This window comes from Leucopleurus acutus (assembly GCF_964270905.1).
Source record: "Leucopleurus acutus genome assembly, chromosome: 16".
Taxonomy (NCBI): Eukaryota; Metazoa; Chordata; class Mammalia; order Artiodactyla; family Delphinidae; genus Leucopleurus; species Leucopleurus acutus.
The window spans coordinates 55,480,302-55,497,654 of NC_139158.1; the positions used below are offsets into that span (position 1 = coordinate 55,480,302).

Here is a 17,353-nt window from a genome sequence, read left to right on the forward strand (position 1 = left end):
ACCGCTGGACTGCCAGGGAATTCCCTCCAGTATACTTCTTATGCTTTAAAATTTTATTTATTTTTTAGTTTTTATTTGGCTGTTGACTTTAGGTATATGAATTAATATAATCAATTTAAAAGTATTGTACTTAACTGTTACTATATCATCACTTAACACTACTATGTTTGAAAATGATGTTAATTGTTCTCAACATTTAAAGTGTGAAATGTTACTCATAAGCTATGTTTGTGCATTTTGTGTTTGTATGTGCATTTATAGTAAAATCAAGATTAAGTAGCAGGATGTTCTAGTAATTATGGCTGAGTATTTAAACAATTAATTTACAGTGGAATATGCATTCATATACTTTCTGCATCAGTAAATACTTTATCCTAAGGATTCAAGTTTTTTCTTCAATGACTGGAATTCTCACAGTGTATCAGCATTATCATGCTAAACTGCATTTTCATTTTAGATACTATACTGTAGGAGTCAAAAGGTGTAAAGGGGGTGGACAGAATGTGTGCTTGCATTGACTGTGAACCAGAGATAATTGCTCATAACCAGTTTGCATTCCTGTTGAGTACAGGAAGGAATAGGGCCTGAATGTTTTGGTTGTGGTTTTACTAAGTACATATGTTTATCCACTTTAGAAATGTACATGCTTTTGCAGTATTTGGGCAGGAATTTAACTTATTTTTCTTGATTTTGTTTGGGATTATTTATATCACATCATAAGGTAGTCTAACATACTCGAATAGTTTTATTTAGTATTTTAGAGACTACACAAAATTTATGCTACATGTTTTGGAGAGCTTTTTTAATGGAGAAGTTGTTTTCTCATTTCTTCAACTGTAATGATGACATTATATCCTTCTATTATATGTTAGTTACTATGCATGGTTATAAACGCATGGCATTTCTTTCGTCATCTGTTGCTGTTGTCATCATCTTCCTAAATTCAGCGTTAGTTGGCCTTCAGGATAGAAAGCCATTTCTCCAACTCTGTCCATTTCTGAAAACAGTTTAAAATTAAGAGATGGTATCTCTTCATGTATGAAATTTGATAGTTATGAAATCATACCTAAGGAGAAAAGCTTCTTGATTTTTTTTTTTTTTTTGAAGTTCTCTTGATGAAGAACTTAGGTCCAAAACAGTTGTCAGCTCCCTGGTATTTATGAAAATGTTATTACCTTTGTTAGTAAGAAACTTCAAGTTAAACAGTGCTAACAGTGTTATCACAATCATGCAGTTTATCTATGGCAGAATATGTAAACAGAGAATACATTTGTTTTGTTATTACCACCTCATATCTACGCGGCCAGCACTAGTGGAATAACTAGTTTCAGCTGAATATTTCATGTGAAACTTTGGAAGTGTAGTAGTGATCCACTGCCAGTGGAACAAATGCTAGGTGAGAAGCCATCTTGCAATATGTATTCTTTCTGAGATAGATTTGTATTACTTCAGTAATATATTCAACAAGAGTATTTTAATTTACTTTAGTGCTAAAGTTTGGCTAGTTGTTAATGTTCATTTAACTTTTCCCTCCTACTTGATATAAAAGTTCTTTTTCAATGACAAGTAAGACTACTTATATATTTGCTTTGGAGAGAAATACCAGTGATAGATAACCTGAGTATATTAAACGGAATGTGAACTAGAATTGTCAATATATATTGTACTTATTGGATTGGCTTTAAAAATATGTATATTAATTACTGTTCTTCATATTTACTTTGCCAGATGGTATTGAGACTCTGGATTCTGGATGGCTGACGTGTCAGACTGAAATCAGATTACGTTTGCATTATTCTGAGAAACCTCCTGTCTCAATAACCAAGAAAAAATTAAAAAAATCTAGATTTAGGTATGACCATGTGTATTTGTTACTTAGCCTATTTATTTTCACTAATGGTGTAGATTTCTGATCCATCTGGTTATAGCCTTTATGTGTATAAACTAAGAAAATAACACACAGATAATGTCACATTTTCTAATAAATGCGGTGTCTTGTGAGAGTGAACTGCTTCCCTGCCTGAAGATTGCTACAGTTAAATGTACTTATGTTAGTCTTAATCTCCAAATTGGAAACAAGAAAATTTTGTTTTTACTTAGATAAGTGATTTCTAGGCTTACTATCTTTGTAGTTTCTACCATTTAAAATTTCTTAGTGTAGCAATAAATATTTTGTTTTAAAATTGACATAACGAAATGATTTTGAGCTAAATGAAGGGAGAATGGCATGAACAGAGAAAAATGATTGTTGGAAATATACTTCAGTGTCCTAAATTTTCCGGTGGCTTGAAAACGAGAAACTTTTCCGTTAAGAAGGTCACAGTTACCATAGCAGTTCCAGGTTACTTTAATTTTAATCTTAATTTAAGAAGATTTAGGTGTCAAGCTTTGTATAAATAACAGAATAGTAAGTAACTTAATTTTTCTGTAATGTCACCATGTATATGTGGGGGTTTTTTTGTGTTTTTTTTTTTGTGGTACACGGGCCTCTCACTGTTGTGACCTCTCCCGTTGTGGAGCACAGGCTCAGGACGCGCAGGCTCAGCAGCCATGGCTCACGGGCCCAGCCGCTCCGCGGCATGTGGGATCTTCCTGGACCGGGGCATGAACCCGTGTCCCCTGCATCGGCAGGCGGACTCTCTACCACTGTCCCACCAGGGAAGCCCTACCATGTTATATCTTTGAGTGAACTGATTTCTCAACGACAGAGGCAGCCCTATCATTTGAATTTTTATAACTTTGGGACTGAGAGTTCTAAGTCTTGATACGTTATGCACCTTTTTCTGACAAAATGTCAGGGCTGGGTTGAAAGGACCATTTTCAGTAACTGAAGTAATTAATAGTAATACTTATTATCTTCAGAATAAAATTGATAATGATGTTGCAGTTTGTAAATCCATAAATGTTTTACAATAACTGCTGAAAATATTATAGTACTTACCTATACCAGTAATAAAATACATAAGGGAAAGGGTGGGTAACACTTCACAGCCCTTTCCATTGGCTATTCTGTGAGTAAAGAGTGTTGGGTGTACCTTGCCTCTGTTCATTAGCTTTTCTAGGCCTCTGCTTTGCTTCTGAAAAACCTAGGTAATTGGACCACGTGGCTGATCTGCAAGATCCATTTGATCGCAGAGATTCTCTAACCAGTTAGTCATAAATAACTGAATATTTTATTTACATGTTAAAAGAAGCAAATAAATTGTGTTAACCGCTGTAAAGTGTTTTATTAGCATAAGACCTTGAAATAAAGGTAGCAGTAGAAGATAAAGCCTTGGTTGGTTGGGCTTATTAGGATTTATTTTTTCTTTGACTATAAGAAATTAATAGAGGGAATTCCCTGGCAGTCCAGTGGTTAGGACCCTGTGCTTTCACTGCAGGGAGAACAGGTTCGATCCTTGGTTGGGAAACTAAGATCCTGCATGCTGCGGTGTGGCCAAAAAAAAAAAATTAATAGATAATTAATGGGGTTCTGATTGCATTGTGCATGCATCCTGAGTCCTGTACTGTTCTTGTTTATATAGTGATTGATTATATTATTGTATTGCTTAAGCTTAAACTGGAAGATTTTTATAACCATACTTAGTTGGGCTCTACAAATTAAGTGACTGATTCCTACTGAAATAATTGTGCATAGCTAGAAACCAATGTTGTTTTGACCATCTTTTTCCCCCAAAATTCATATTATCAATAGGTTAAGCCTTCAGTGGCTAGAAAATAAATTTATCTGCAGGTTTATCAGGACTTTTAAAAACTTAGCAACAGCATTTAAATTTTAAATAAAACACTAGACATGATGTTTTATCTCATTACCACCACATTTTCAACAACACAAGTTTCTCTTTCGCTTGATTCCACCAGAACTTGGAAAGCAATGTTACTTATGATAGACTATAACATTTATATAGCTATTTGAGTAAAACCATTAATGTTTAGTTCATTTAGAACTAAATTCTTTCATAGATCCCTTTAAACTTGATTTTTTTGGGGGGGCATAGATGCACATTGCTATTTGTAGGTTAGCCTTTTTTTGGGGGGGGGGGGGGCTATGGCACGCGGGATTCTAGTTGCCTGACCAGGGATCGAACCCCTGCCCACTGTTTTGGGAGCGTGGAATCTTAACCACTGGACCACCAGGGAAGTCCCTGGAATAGCCATTTTTAATCTTCCATTCCTTCCTTGCTTGTTCATTACTATCCACTTGTGGTCGCTTTTCATATGTCCTGGTAGAGAATGTTTGTTCCTTCAGGCTGACCAACAAAATCAGTTGTTCAGAACTGTTCCTAAAAGTTTGGAGAGAAGAGATGATCATTTTTGTTTGGATTATTAAAGTGGTGCTGCTTTTGGTTTTACAGTATGATTACGCAACATTATTACTAATTGAATAACCTGTGTTCATATCCCCTCTGGAAGGTTTCAGAGTGTGTGCCTATGAGGCAAGTCTGCACGGTGGTTGAAGGCAGCAGCGTCATTCGGAGAGAGCAGGCCTCACTAATACAGTTCTGTTACTTGTATTATTAAGTGGATCTCATTTAAATCTAGAATGAAAAGTTTTCCTAGCGCAGCTGTATTCTGTACAATAATGTTGCTTCTACATCACTGGTATTAAAGTTGTTTAATCTATGTACATTCTAGTTGGTGCAAGAAATATTCTAGAATTGAGTTGACTGTTTGGCATTACAAGTGCTGTGTGCAACTAATCGCTTCTCATTGGGAGTAAACTAGTCTTTGTGACCCAATAGCTTGGGTAACTTGTATTTTGTTTTCATTGCTGTGGAGTCTGTAAGAGTTTTAGACTCTTGGTTTATTTTTTTATTCATTTGTTTCATTAAAAAGGTACATACATATAAATATACATACATAAAAACCATGAATACATGCAAATATATATATTTAATACGATAGTTTTCTTTAATGATGTACTGTTCACAAAGTACGTGGACTCACTATGGTGAGAAGAAAGAGGAAATTTAAAAATTTACAACTACGAACTCTAACAGTCTTTTAATGCACACTAACAGAATATGGTTCAAATTTGTACTTGTTTTATATATATATTTGTGAAACTTCTCATAAGAAATTGAGATAGCCAATTATAAATGGATAATAGTAAATGCCCTTTTAGATTCATTTTAAAAAACCTAAAGAATTAATGAAAACAGCCTTAGGCATAATGAGCATTTATCTCATTTTAATACTTTGCAGAAATGTGTGGAGATAAAAAAATCACTATTTTATAAAGTATAACTAATGCCTTAACCTGTAGTATGTGTAGTCTGCGTAATATTTTTATTTGAGGGTTTAGCATATACAAGGAGCATTTTTAAATTTAATGTTTTGGTAACATTTATATGGATTTTCCTTCGTTTTCACTTTTTGCATTTCATTATTTTTTCCTTTTATGTAGGGTAAAGCTGACACTAGAGGGTCTGGAGGAAGATGACGATGATAGGGTATCTCCCACTGTTCTTCACAAAATGTCCAATAGTCTGGAGATATCCTTAATAAGCGACAATGAGTTCAAGTGCAGGCATTCACAGCCGGAGTGTGGGTATGGCTTACAGCCTGATCGTTGGACAGAGTATAGTATACAGACAATGGAACCAGATAACCTGGAACTAATATTTGATTTTTTTGAGGTGAGTATATTTCACTGAGAGGGGTGAGAGACAACGCAGACTAGAGCTTATTTTTACATATGCTTTGATTTTTATCATAGGTTAATTTGTATAAATGCATGATTCATACAACTTTTTAGATGTTACTCCGCTATACATGTTAGCAGATTTTAAAAACGCAAGAGTTGACAGATTCAGGTACTATTAAAATTATAATTGAGAACTTCAGAATTGATGTTTTCAATAATTTTTCTTTGTCTTTAATTTTTGTCAATTTGATTACTATGTGTCTCGGCATGTTTCTCCTTGGGTTTATCCTGCCTGGGACTCTCTGTGCTTCCTGGACTTGGATGGCTATTTACTCTCCCATGTTAGGGAAGTTTTACACTGTAATCTCTTCAGATATTTTCTCGGGTCCTTTCTTTCTCTTACCTTTCTGGGACCCCTATAATGTGAATGGTGGTGCATTTAATGTTGTCCCAGAGGACTCCTGGGCTGTCTTCATTTCTTTTCATTCTTTTTTCTTTATTTTGTTCCGTGGCAGTGAATTCCACCATTCTGTCTTCCAGGTCACTTATCCGTTCTTCTGCCTCAGTTATTCTGCTATTGATTCCTTCTAGTGTATTTTTCATTTCAGTTATTGTATTGTTCATCTCTGTTTGTTTGTTCTTTAATCTTCTAGGTGTTTGCTCTTTAATTCTTCTAGGTCTTTATTAAACATTTCTTGCATCCTCTCGATCTTTGCCTCCATTCTTTTTCCGAGGTCCTGGATCATCTTCACTATCATTATTTTGAATTCTTTTTCTGGAAGGTTGCCTTTCTCCACTTCATTTAGTTGTTTTTCTGGGGTTTTATCTTGTTCCTTCATCTGGTACATAGTCCTCTGCCTTTTCATTTTGTCTATCTTTCTGTGAATGGGGTTTCATTCCACAGGCTGCAGAATTCAGAATTGATGTTTTAAATCAAGACCAGATGTCTTGATGTCTGTGTCTATTCTAAATATAAATGAATTGTATCCAGAGGAGCTTCCAAGGATAGAGAGAAGTGCAGGCTGTGTAACTTTTGGTGGCAAACTGATGTAACTAGCATGATTGAGTCCTTTATGACTGAAGTCTGTGGTTTATCGAAGCATTTTATAAGAATTCATTGTAACAGTGGACCCATTTTTGCAACTTTACTTGATAGTATAAATATGTAAGAAAAAATAGTTGCTATGAAAATTGTGCCAGGTTATTCAGAGTCTGTGCTGCCAACTTTCCAGAGCTGCTTGTGCCACTTTACACTAGAGCTCTCTGCTTATGGGCTGTTCAGCTGCTCCTCACGAATAACACTGGGTCCTCCCCTAAGGTCCTGGCTCTTTGGTGTTTCCACTCTCATTTCCACTAGATTAGAGTTTAGCTTTTTGAGAGTAGGGAATATTCCTTGCCCAACAGTAGCACCTAGCCACTGTTTCTTAAAATAGCAAAATTCAGGATGGATTAGAATCCAGTAAGTAACACTTATAATAAAGTTATAACCTTATAATTAGATCTTGCCTAATTAATAAGATCTGGGAGACTTTTATTCTAAAAATATGAGGTTTTGGTTGAACATTTCCTTGTTCTTTTAGTACCTACCTCTTAATAATCTCTCGAGCAGCCTAACTTCCCTTTCATTTGGTTAGCAGTTTTGGAAATACAAATTTATTCATAGACTAGGTGGATGAAATATGCTGTATAATCTCAAAGTTGAGTATTTGGTGTCCTATCCCTCTGTGTCATCTGTGTAGATGCATTTTTAAAGAATAAAATATACATTAAAAGTCACTACAGGTATATCTTAGTCCTGGAATGTAAAAGTACTTAGAAACTTTCAGTCTGAGCTTTATATTCGCCTAATACATGTTAGAGTATCAGAAGTGCAAATCAACAGTTTTGATCAATAAAGTAACACATAAAATCTTAAATATACTATATACTAAATATCTTTATATACTAAAAGAAAATGTGTTACTCATTACAACAAAGCTATCTAAAGTACCTGAATATAAATTTGGTTGTGTTTCATACTGATCTTCCTCCATAGATTCTGAGTTGATTTTAAAGGATGTCTTCTGATCTTTAAATGGAAAATATTGAAGTATAAGAATTTGGGTTATTCTTAACCTCATTTTTCAGGAAGATCTCAGTGAACACATAGTTCAGGGCGACACTCTTCCTGGACATGTGGGTACAGCGTGCCTCTTATCATCCACCATTGCAGAGAGTGGGAAGAGTGCTGGAATCCTAACTCTTCCCATCATGAGCAGAAATTCCAGAAAAACAATAGGCAAAGTGAGAGGTAAGCCTGGAGAAGCAGGGTGACCCTTTACAAATAAGCAGATTAAGTTAGGATTTCAATTAGTTTCAAATTGAGCTTTTGAGAATGGTAAAGAATTAATAAGTTGTTTTAGAATATTAACAAATACAATAACAATAAAGACGTATCTAATTTTCTGGAAGCTTTAATTTGAATGCGTTTTGACTTGATTTCTTTCTATTTGATCGATTGATAAAGCTGTTTTGAGTGGTTTTTAAGTGTAATTGAGCTCATCATAGCCTTTTTAATTGTCTTTATTTCCCTTCCCCCTTTTTTCATATGAAAGTTGACTATATAATTATTAAGCCGTTACCAGGATACAATTGTGACATGAAATCTTCATTTTCCAAGTATTGGAAGCCAAGAATACCATTGGATGTTGGACATCGAGGTGCAGGAAATTCTACAACAACTGCTCAGTAGGTTGAATATTTGAGTAGTACTAGCATTTGGTAGCTCATGCTTGATAAGGTTAAATAGGTTTGACCAACTAAAAGGTCAAACGATCCTTTTAATTATTACCCTGGGATTTAAATGTAATTTGGTAATTGGGGTTTCCAGTTCAAATTAATTAGAGACTAACTCTCTTGTAAGATTCTGGTCAGTCTTTTTAGTATTCTGCTGAATTGATGAGAGAGACATTAAAACTAGAAAGCCAGGAGGGGAGAGCTTGATGCAGTCAGCCTGATGATATCAGTGTGTCTGTGCTGTGGTCCTGACTTTCAGCATGTTGTTCTCTCCGGGTCTTAGTTTCCTCACCAGTTCTCAGTACAGTTTCCGTTCTTTCACCCTGTTGGTGTGTCTGCCTTTTTCCACCCTTCCCTGGTCTGCCAGTATCAAGTCACCTGAGGCTTCAATGCAGGGAGCAAGTTTCTCCACTACTTCATGCCCATTGCAAAGGATTGTTTTCCTTAACTGGTCACCTCACTTGGGGAGGTATGGGGTGGTATAGGATATATCTGTATTCAGCTTGTAAATACCTAAAATTGTTAGAGCTTGATTTATGGAATGAATGCACACACCAACCAAGTCATGGTCACAGTCTTATTTTGGGGATGGCAAAGTTAGCCTCAAAATAGAGAATAAGTACTATGTCCATTGTTTAAAATGTAGTTGACTTCTTTACTAAATTTTTTTTTTCTATAGTAATGATAACTATATGTCTATATATTTCTTTTCTTTCAGGCTTGCTAAAGTTCAGGAAAATACTATTGCTTCTTTAAGAAATGCTGCTAGTCATGTAAGTGAATCTCTCTTTCTTTAAACAACTTTGGACTGATGGTCCAAAGGTAGAAAAGTAGAGAAATGTAGGCCTGGAGAGCCTCCTTCAGTCTGCATTAATAGGTTAAAAGGGAGAATATTTATGCTTTTTCTGAATATATTTCTAAGTGAAGGTAAAGTATTTCTAGGCATTTTTATTTAGATTCATGGTGAAGATTGAAGTTAATGGAATCCTAAGCATCCTCTTAAAAAATTAATTAATTAATTTGAAGTATAGTTGATGTATATTATATAAATTACAGCTATACAATATAGTAATTCACAATTTTTAAAGATTATTCTCCATTTATAGTTATTATAAAATATTTGCTGTATTCCCCATGTTGTACAATATATCCTTGTAGCTTATTTTAAACCTCATTGTTTGCCCCCTACCCCTTTATTGCCCCTCCTTCCACCTTCCCTCTCCCCACTGGTAACCACTAATTTGTTCTCTATATCTGTGAGTCTGTTTCTTTTTTGTTATATTCACTCGTTGTTATGTTCTTTAGATTCCACCTAAGTGATGTCATACAGTATTTGTCTTTCTCTGACTTATTTCACTTAGCATAATACCCTCCAAGTCCATCCATGTTATTACAAATGGCAAAATGTCACCCTTTTTCTGTGGTTGAGCAGTATTCCATTGTGTGTGTGTGTGTATGTACACACACACACACACACACACACACACACACCTTCTTTATCCATTCACTTAGGTTGCTCCCATATCTTGGCAGTTGTAACTAATGTGCTGTGAACATTGGAGTGCATATGCCTTTTCGAATTAGTGTTTTTGTTTTCTTTGTATACTCTGGAGTGGAATTGCCGGATCATATAGTAGTTCTGTTTTTAATTTTTTGAAAAACCTCCATACTGTTTGCCACAGTGGCTACACCAGTTTACATTCCCATCAACAGTGTAGGAGGGCTCCCTTTTCTTTACATCCTTTCCAACATTTGTATTTGTGTTCTTTTTGATGATAGCCATTCTGACAGTTGTGAGGTGATAACTCATTGTAGTTTTGATTTGCATTTCCCTAATGATTAGCGATGCTGAGCATCTTTTTTTTAAAAAAAAATTTATGTATTTATTTGGTTGCACCAGGTCTTAGTTGCAGTAGGCAGGCTCCTTAGTTGTGGCATGCATATGGGATCTAGTTCTCTGACCAGGGATCGAACCTGGGCCCCCTTCATTGGGAGCACGGAGTCTTATCCACTGCGTCACCAGGGAAGTCCCTGAGTATCTTTTCATGTGCCTGTTGGCCATCTGCATTTCCTCTTTGGAAAAATGTCAGTTCATTTCTTCTGCCAGTTTTTTACTTGGGTGGTTTGTTTTTTTGATGTTGAGTTGCATAAGCTTTTTATATATGTTGGATATTAACTCCTTATGAGTCATAATCACGTGCAAATATTTTCTCCTATTCAGTAGGTTGTCTTTTCGTTTCATTGATGGTTTGCTTTGCTGTGCAAAAGCTTTTAAGTTTAATTCTGTCCCATTTGTTTGTTTTTTAAGCATCCTTTTTTTTTGAGATAACATTTTAAGTGTTTGAGGCATGAAAAACATTCCGCATTAAGCACTGCATTTCATCAATTGAATTACTATGCTTATTTAGATACTCACTTTGGAAATAATGTTTACAGAAGGATTTGATAGTGATTTTTTTTTTTTTTTTTGCGGTATGCGGGCCTCTCACTGTTGCGGCCTTTCCCGTTGCGGAGCACAGGCTCCGGACACGCAGGCTCAGTGGCCATGGCTCATGGGCCCAGCCGCTCCGCGGCATGTGGGATCTTCCTGGACTGGGGCACAAACGCGTGCCCCCTGCATCGGCAGGCGGACCCTCAACCACTGCACCACCAGGGAAGCCCTGATAGTGATTTTATGTAACACTTTTTGAAGTCTGTCAGTTTGCTTCCTGTATACCAACTTGATTATGTTGAATTTCTTAACTCCTTTTATGTAATTATTCAGAGATAGTCCTTTTTTCTTTTTTCAGCACCTGAAACTTGACATTTTTAATCAAGAACCTGCATTATTTCCCCCCACATTCCACTGTACCTCAAGTTAAGCCTCATGTTCTCAAGTTAAACTAAGGGAAAAATGGAGGAACATCTCATTTCATTTTGTTTTTTTTTCCCAGTGTCCTCCACATGCCTTAAACTTAGCCTTTTTTAAAATAGTTCACCAAATAAATTTGATTTGTCATATGTTTAACTTTATCACTTATATGAGCAAACATCTATTCTAAGACATACTTTTTTCATATTTTAATATCTCTGAAATTGAGATAGTTTTACAGCTGTTTTAGCTTGTCATGGTTTGATTGGCATTGTTTTTTCTCCCTCTTAGTGGTATATAAAATAATGATGCATTTTATATTTCATGACATATTAGATTGATTATCATAATTATTTTGATATTTAAAAATGTTAATAGTGGATAGTTCTGTTTTTGTATTGAAAGGATATTAAATCTGTGAGTATGTTGTGCTGTAGGTCATTATTTGGAACACGTTTTAGTTCATTGTAGCTAAGTAATCTAAGCGTGGTTTTATTAGCTGTCAAGACATGAAGATCCCTGATAAAGAATTTTTAGGGTCTCTGCTTTTTTGTTTTGTTTTGTTTTGTTTGCAGTATGCGGACCTCTCACTGTTGTGGCCTCTCCCGTTGTGGAGCACAGGCTCTGGACGTGCAGGCCCAGCGGCCATGGCTCACGGCCCTAGCCGCTCCGCGGCATGTGGGATCTTCCCAGACCGGGGCACGAACCCGTGTCCCCTGCATCGGCAGGCGGACTCTCAACCACTGCACCACCAGGGAAGCCCTAGGGTCTCTGCTTTTTGAGAGAGGATTTCATTAAGCCCTTTTCTTCTGTCGAAACCCTTTGTACTTTTATGGATCTTATGTTAGTTATGACAATCTGGTTTGATTTTAATGTTAAAGACATCTTTGAAGAGATTTTGGTTATTATTGGCTTATTTCTTAAAGCTTGCTCACACGTGAATTTTTTTTTAAATTTTTGGCTGCACTGCACGGCATGCGGGATTAGTCCCCTGACCAGGGATCGAACCTGCACCCCTGCAATGGAAGCATGGAGTCTTAACTACTGGATTGCCAGGGAAGTCCCTTACACATGAATTTTGAGATCAAGTTTTACCTCTTAGTAAATTTATCTTTCTAAAGGATGGTGATCATGTAAAATTAAACTTTTAAACTGGAAAGCTATAATTTCTTTTAATCATTGTAACTATTTAGGGGACATAGGATTTGTTCTCTTTGGTAAAAATGATTTGTGTCATTGTCTTGTTGACAATAGAAGGAGCTAAGCTTATTTCCTGCTTCAGAAGTCATTGAGGAAGTAGGCTCCTTTTGTTCTAGTCTCTGATCCATATGTACTGAAAAGTTGAGCATCTTCCTTGACCTAAAGCTAGGGTAAGGGATGGAAACGTGTCCATCCATTCTTATACAGCACTTGTCTGGGCCATAGACACATTACAGAATCCTCAAACCTTGTATTCTTTGATCCCAGCTGGCTTTCTTTTAGTGAATGCACAAATTTGTATGTCAGTTTATGTTCTCAGCCTTTATTTGGATTAATTCATATGTCATGATGGATCTGACTTAAGTCTAATTTGTGTCCACCTTTCTTCTGTTTAGGCTTCTATTAGGAAATTTGGCATATGCATCATTCTTGTTGCCCATTTCTGCTTTCTCTTTCTTTTCAGCAGAAGCTACAGTTTCCTCTTTAATCTGATTATTGAGGTTTTATTAAGAAAGGTTGTAAAGTGTACTGCTCAAGTGCACCAAGGAGCAGAGCTAAGAGACTGAAGCTTATTCTTGTTCCCACCTCACCGTTGAGGGTCCCCTGTCCATCTGAGGTGTGTAGGGGCAATGAGGTGCGAGGTAGCCATGCTCCAGGCGCCATTTCTGCTAATAGCAATAGCAGAGGTGACACTGGTGGAGGCTGTCCACTGCCACAGAAGGGCCCCAGGGTGTGTTCGAGTAGGATCAGAACCCATTTTTTTGCCAGGAAAAAATTGGTGTGCTATTGCAAAAAAGAAATAATAATTGTTTTAAAAGAAGAAATTACCTTTTAGGAAAAGCTTGAAGTATAGCATTAAATGATTCATGAAGAAGTTTTGTGTGTACAAGTCTGTAATTTTATGGTGAACAATAAATTTCTCATGTTCTTATAGTTTTAGATGTATCGTGGGCCAGATAATATTTTTCAAATACTTGTTTCTTCTATTTCTGTCAGGGTGCAGCCTTTGTAGAATTTGATGTACATCTTTCAAAAGATTTTGTGCCTGTAGTGTATCATGATCTGACCTGTTGTTTGACTATGAAAAAGGTATGTAGAAATTCCTTTATTTTAAACTCTTACAGTTAGACAGTAGGTTTTAAAACTAGGAAGTTTTGTATACACATATTATGCCATTTTATATAAGGGACATGAGCATCTGTAGATTTTGGTATCTGTGAAGAGTCCTGGAACCAATCCCCTGCAGATTCTGATGGATGACTATATATTTAATTATTTATTTAATAGAGTTGGTTAGTTCATTTTCCTAGGGAATTACTGCCAGTTCTTTCCTCTCTCAAGCTCCTTCCTACAACATCAAGAGAGAGGGAGGAGTCAGGAATTAATTTTCTAGAGTATTTTCTCTGTATGGCTGAATTTTCTTTTTTTAATGTTATTTAACAAAAAGGATATTACACGTGGTTTCTGTATCATTCTGCCACTGTCCCTCTGTTGAGGCAGGAAAGGAAGCTATCAGAGTGTTTGTTTTCAGGCTCCTTTCTCTTTTTGCTTCAAGCTTTTTCTCAAGTTAATAAGCTTATATGATTTGACTAGTGGTAAGAGCCACAGTGAAAAATAAAATTGGAGAAGTGCTTCAGAGCCAGATAGTGGAGAGCCTCAGGGGTTTAGACTTAGGAGCTAGGGACTTCTTTTGAAAGACTTTTGAACCAAGTAGGGAAATGTTTTAGAAGTAAACTTTCAGATGAATATTTTGATACCTGATGTAAGGACAACTTAAGAGGACAGAGACTAGAGACAAGGGGAGTGGAAATGTGGGCCAAACCTTAAGACAAGCCAGAACTGGAGTAGAGACAGTGAGAATGGAAAAGAGGGCATGATAGAGGAGAAAGTCCAGAAGGAGATTTAAAAAGCGTATAATTTCTTTAAAATTATAATTACTGTTGTACAGAAATAATTGTAATAATTATATAGCATCTGGACTTCAGTATACAAGTTAACCAAGTGATTTCTCAGGGACTTAAACTAGGAGGGTCCTTTAAAACCCTTTTCTTTGGCATTTTCTTTAAAACTGTGTTGGGTATCATTTTCCGTTGTGTTGATCTAAAGTTACGGCTGGGAAAACTTGACAGCTGCATGTGGAAGAATGAATTAGAACATTCTCTAACACCATATATAAGAATAAACTCAAATTGGATTAAAGACCTAAATGTAAGACCAGATACTATAAAACTCTTAGAGGAGAACATAGGCAGAATGTTTGACATAAATTGCAGCAATATTTTTTTGGATCTGTATCCTAGACTAATGGAAATAAAAACAAAAATAAACAAACGGGACCTAATTAAACTTTAAAGCTCTTGCACAGGAAAGGAAACCATAAACAAAACAAAAAGACAACCTACTGACTAGGAGAAAATATTTGCAAATGATGCTACTGACAAGGGATTAATTTCCAAAATATACAAAGAGCTCATACAGCTTAATATCAAAAAAGCAAACATCCCGATCAAAAAGTGGGCAGAACTAAATAGATATTTCTCCAAAGAAGACATACAGATGGCCAACAGGCACATGAAAAGATGCTCAGTGTCTCTAATTGTTAGAGAAACGCAAATCAAAACTGCAATGAGGTTATCACCTCACACCAATCAGAATGGCCATCATCAAAAAGTCTAAAAATAATAAATGCTGGAGAGGGTATGGAGAAAAGGGAACCTTCCTACACTGTTGGTGGGAAGTAAATTGGTGCAGCCAGTATGGAGGTTCCTCAAAAAACTAAAAAATTAAGTTACTATATGATCCTGCAATCCCAATCCTGGGATTTCTGGAGAAAACTATAGTTCGAAAAAATACATGCACCCCAGTGTTCATTGCAGCACTCTTCACAATAGCCAAGACATGGCTAAATGTCCATTGACAGATGAATGGATACAGATGAATGTGTAAAGATATGCACACATACAATGGAATACTACTCAGCCATAAAAAAGAATAAAATAATGCCATTTATAGTGACATGAATGGACCTAGAGATTATCATACTAATTGAAGTAAGTTAGAAAAATAAAGACAAATACCATATGATATCACTTACATGTATAATCTAAAATATGACACAAATGAATTTATTTACAAAACAGAAACAGACTTAGAAAACAAAGTTATGGTTACCAAAGGGGAAAAGGGGTGGCTGAGGTATAAATCAAGAGTTTGGAATTAGCAGATACAAACTACTATATATAAAATAGATAAACAAGGTCCTATTGTACAGCATAGGGAACAATATTCAATATCTTATAAACTGTAATGGAAAAGAATCTGAAAAAGAATAGATATATAATTACTTATATATGTATACACACATATGTAAAAGTATAACAATCACTTTTCTGTACACCTGAAAGTAACACAATATTGTAACTTAAGTATACTTCAAGATAAATAAAGTTTGATTTGCTAACATGTATCAGACACTGCATTGGTGTAGTATGCAAGGCACCTATGACAAGGCACCTAGCTCTGCCTGCTAGTGGATTCTAAACAGTCGTATCAGTTTGGATTATTATCATTTATAGAAAAGGACCCTTCCCTTTCTGTGAAAGGGTATTAGGAGAAGGAAGGAAGGTGATGCACCTATTTGTTTGTTTAAATTTATTTATTTATTTGTTTAAATTTATTTATTTTTGGGGGGCCACGCTGCGTGGCTTGTGGGATCTTAGTTCCCTGACCAGGGATTCAGCCTGGGCCTTTGGCAGTGGAGAGCACTGAGTCCTAACCACTGGACCTCCCGGGAATTTCCGAGGTGCACCTATTTAGATGACAGAAGTAGAATTACTTAATAGAATTGGGGCAGGGTTTTTTTGCTGTGGGGAAATGTTAATGCAAAGCGAAATGAGAAGGAATGGAGTGGTGAAGGAACTCACTAACCAAGATTGAGATTAATGACTCTAGCTGTAATTTCTAAAAATCCATGAGGGCTAATTGAAGAGTATAACTGATCCCCAGTTTTCACCAGAATTCGTCCTGCTCTTAAGTTGAACCTGGTTCAGTTAATTGCGGAATGAAAGCAATAAATTATATATATTTTTAGTATTAATTTTTAAGTTGGTATTTTCCTTAAAAAACCAATTTATGTTCATTTATAAAATTATAAGTAGTTCAGAAGATTATGAAATGAAAAGTAAATCTTCCTTTACTTTTTCTCCTTGGTGGTACTCCCTTCTCTTAATAGTTTCTTGCGTGTCCTTCCAGAAGAAATTTATACGTATATAGCCTCATACTATATATACATGAATGAATATAAATGTAACGGATTTTAATATATTTGTTGGATTGATGATTTATTGGTGGTACATTAACTCATTTTCTTAAGATAGAAGTGCCTAAACAGTGTGACATTTGATATGATATTAAAATCTAATAAAACAGATTTGCTCCTTGGGAAAGCATTTATAATAGATTAGGGTTCCTATTAAATATTACTACTTACAGCTAACCAGACGATTTTTTCATGACAGTTGATTTCTGTGGCTGTTTTTAACCAAACTTCAGTTTAAAAGGTTTAGAAACTTACTGATAGAAACTAATCCTTAGTTAGATCCTGCATGCCTGTTGATTTCCTAGTCCTGTAGCATGGATATGTGTCAAATAAAATGTATACAGCATGACAGGAAATAGGGGAAATGACTGACTTGTGGCTTGGTTCTCAGTGTGTCTTTAGTGCTACAGCTTCTTCCCAGCTGTTTTCTTCCAGGCACTCCCACCTACATTAAAAACAAAAGCCAGAATTTAAGCTGGGAGGTGGTGTTCGGTAGCAAGGGCTCCCCTGCGTGGGCTCACTGAGGCCACCAAGCTGTTATTCTCATCAGTAAATTGAGATA

General features: G+C 35.9%; 1 protein-coding gene across 4 annotated transcripts in view; it reads left to right on the top strand.

Annotated features, from left to right (window-relative positions):
- The window catches only part of GPCPD1 (glycerophosphocholine phosphodiesterase 1), a 60,691-nt gene that overhangs the window by 21,649 nt on the left and 21,689 nt on the right, over positions 1-17,353 (top strand). For all 4 annotated transcript variants that reach the window (XM_082857930.1, XM_082857931.1, XM_082857932.1 and 1 more), the window contains 6 exons: positions 1,729-1,852; positions 5,408-5,639; positions 7,775-7,937; positions 8,242-8,374; positions 9,141-9,195; positions 13,470-13,562. In XM_082857930.1, coding sequence (XP_082714056.1) covers positions 1,729-1,852; positions 5,408-5,639; positions 7,775-7,937; positions 8,242-8,374; positions 9,141-9,195; positions 13,470-13,562 — 800 coding nt within the window. The remainder of the gene's footprint in view (positions 1-1,728; positions 1,853-5,407; positions 5,640-7,774; positions 7,938-8,241; positions 8,375-9,140; positions 9,196-13,469; positions 13,563-17,353) is intronic.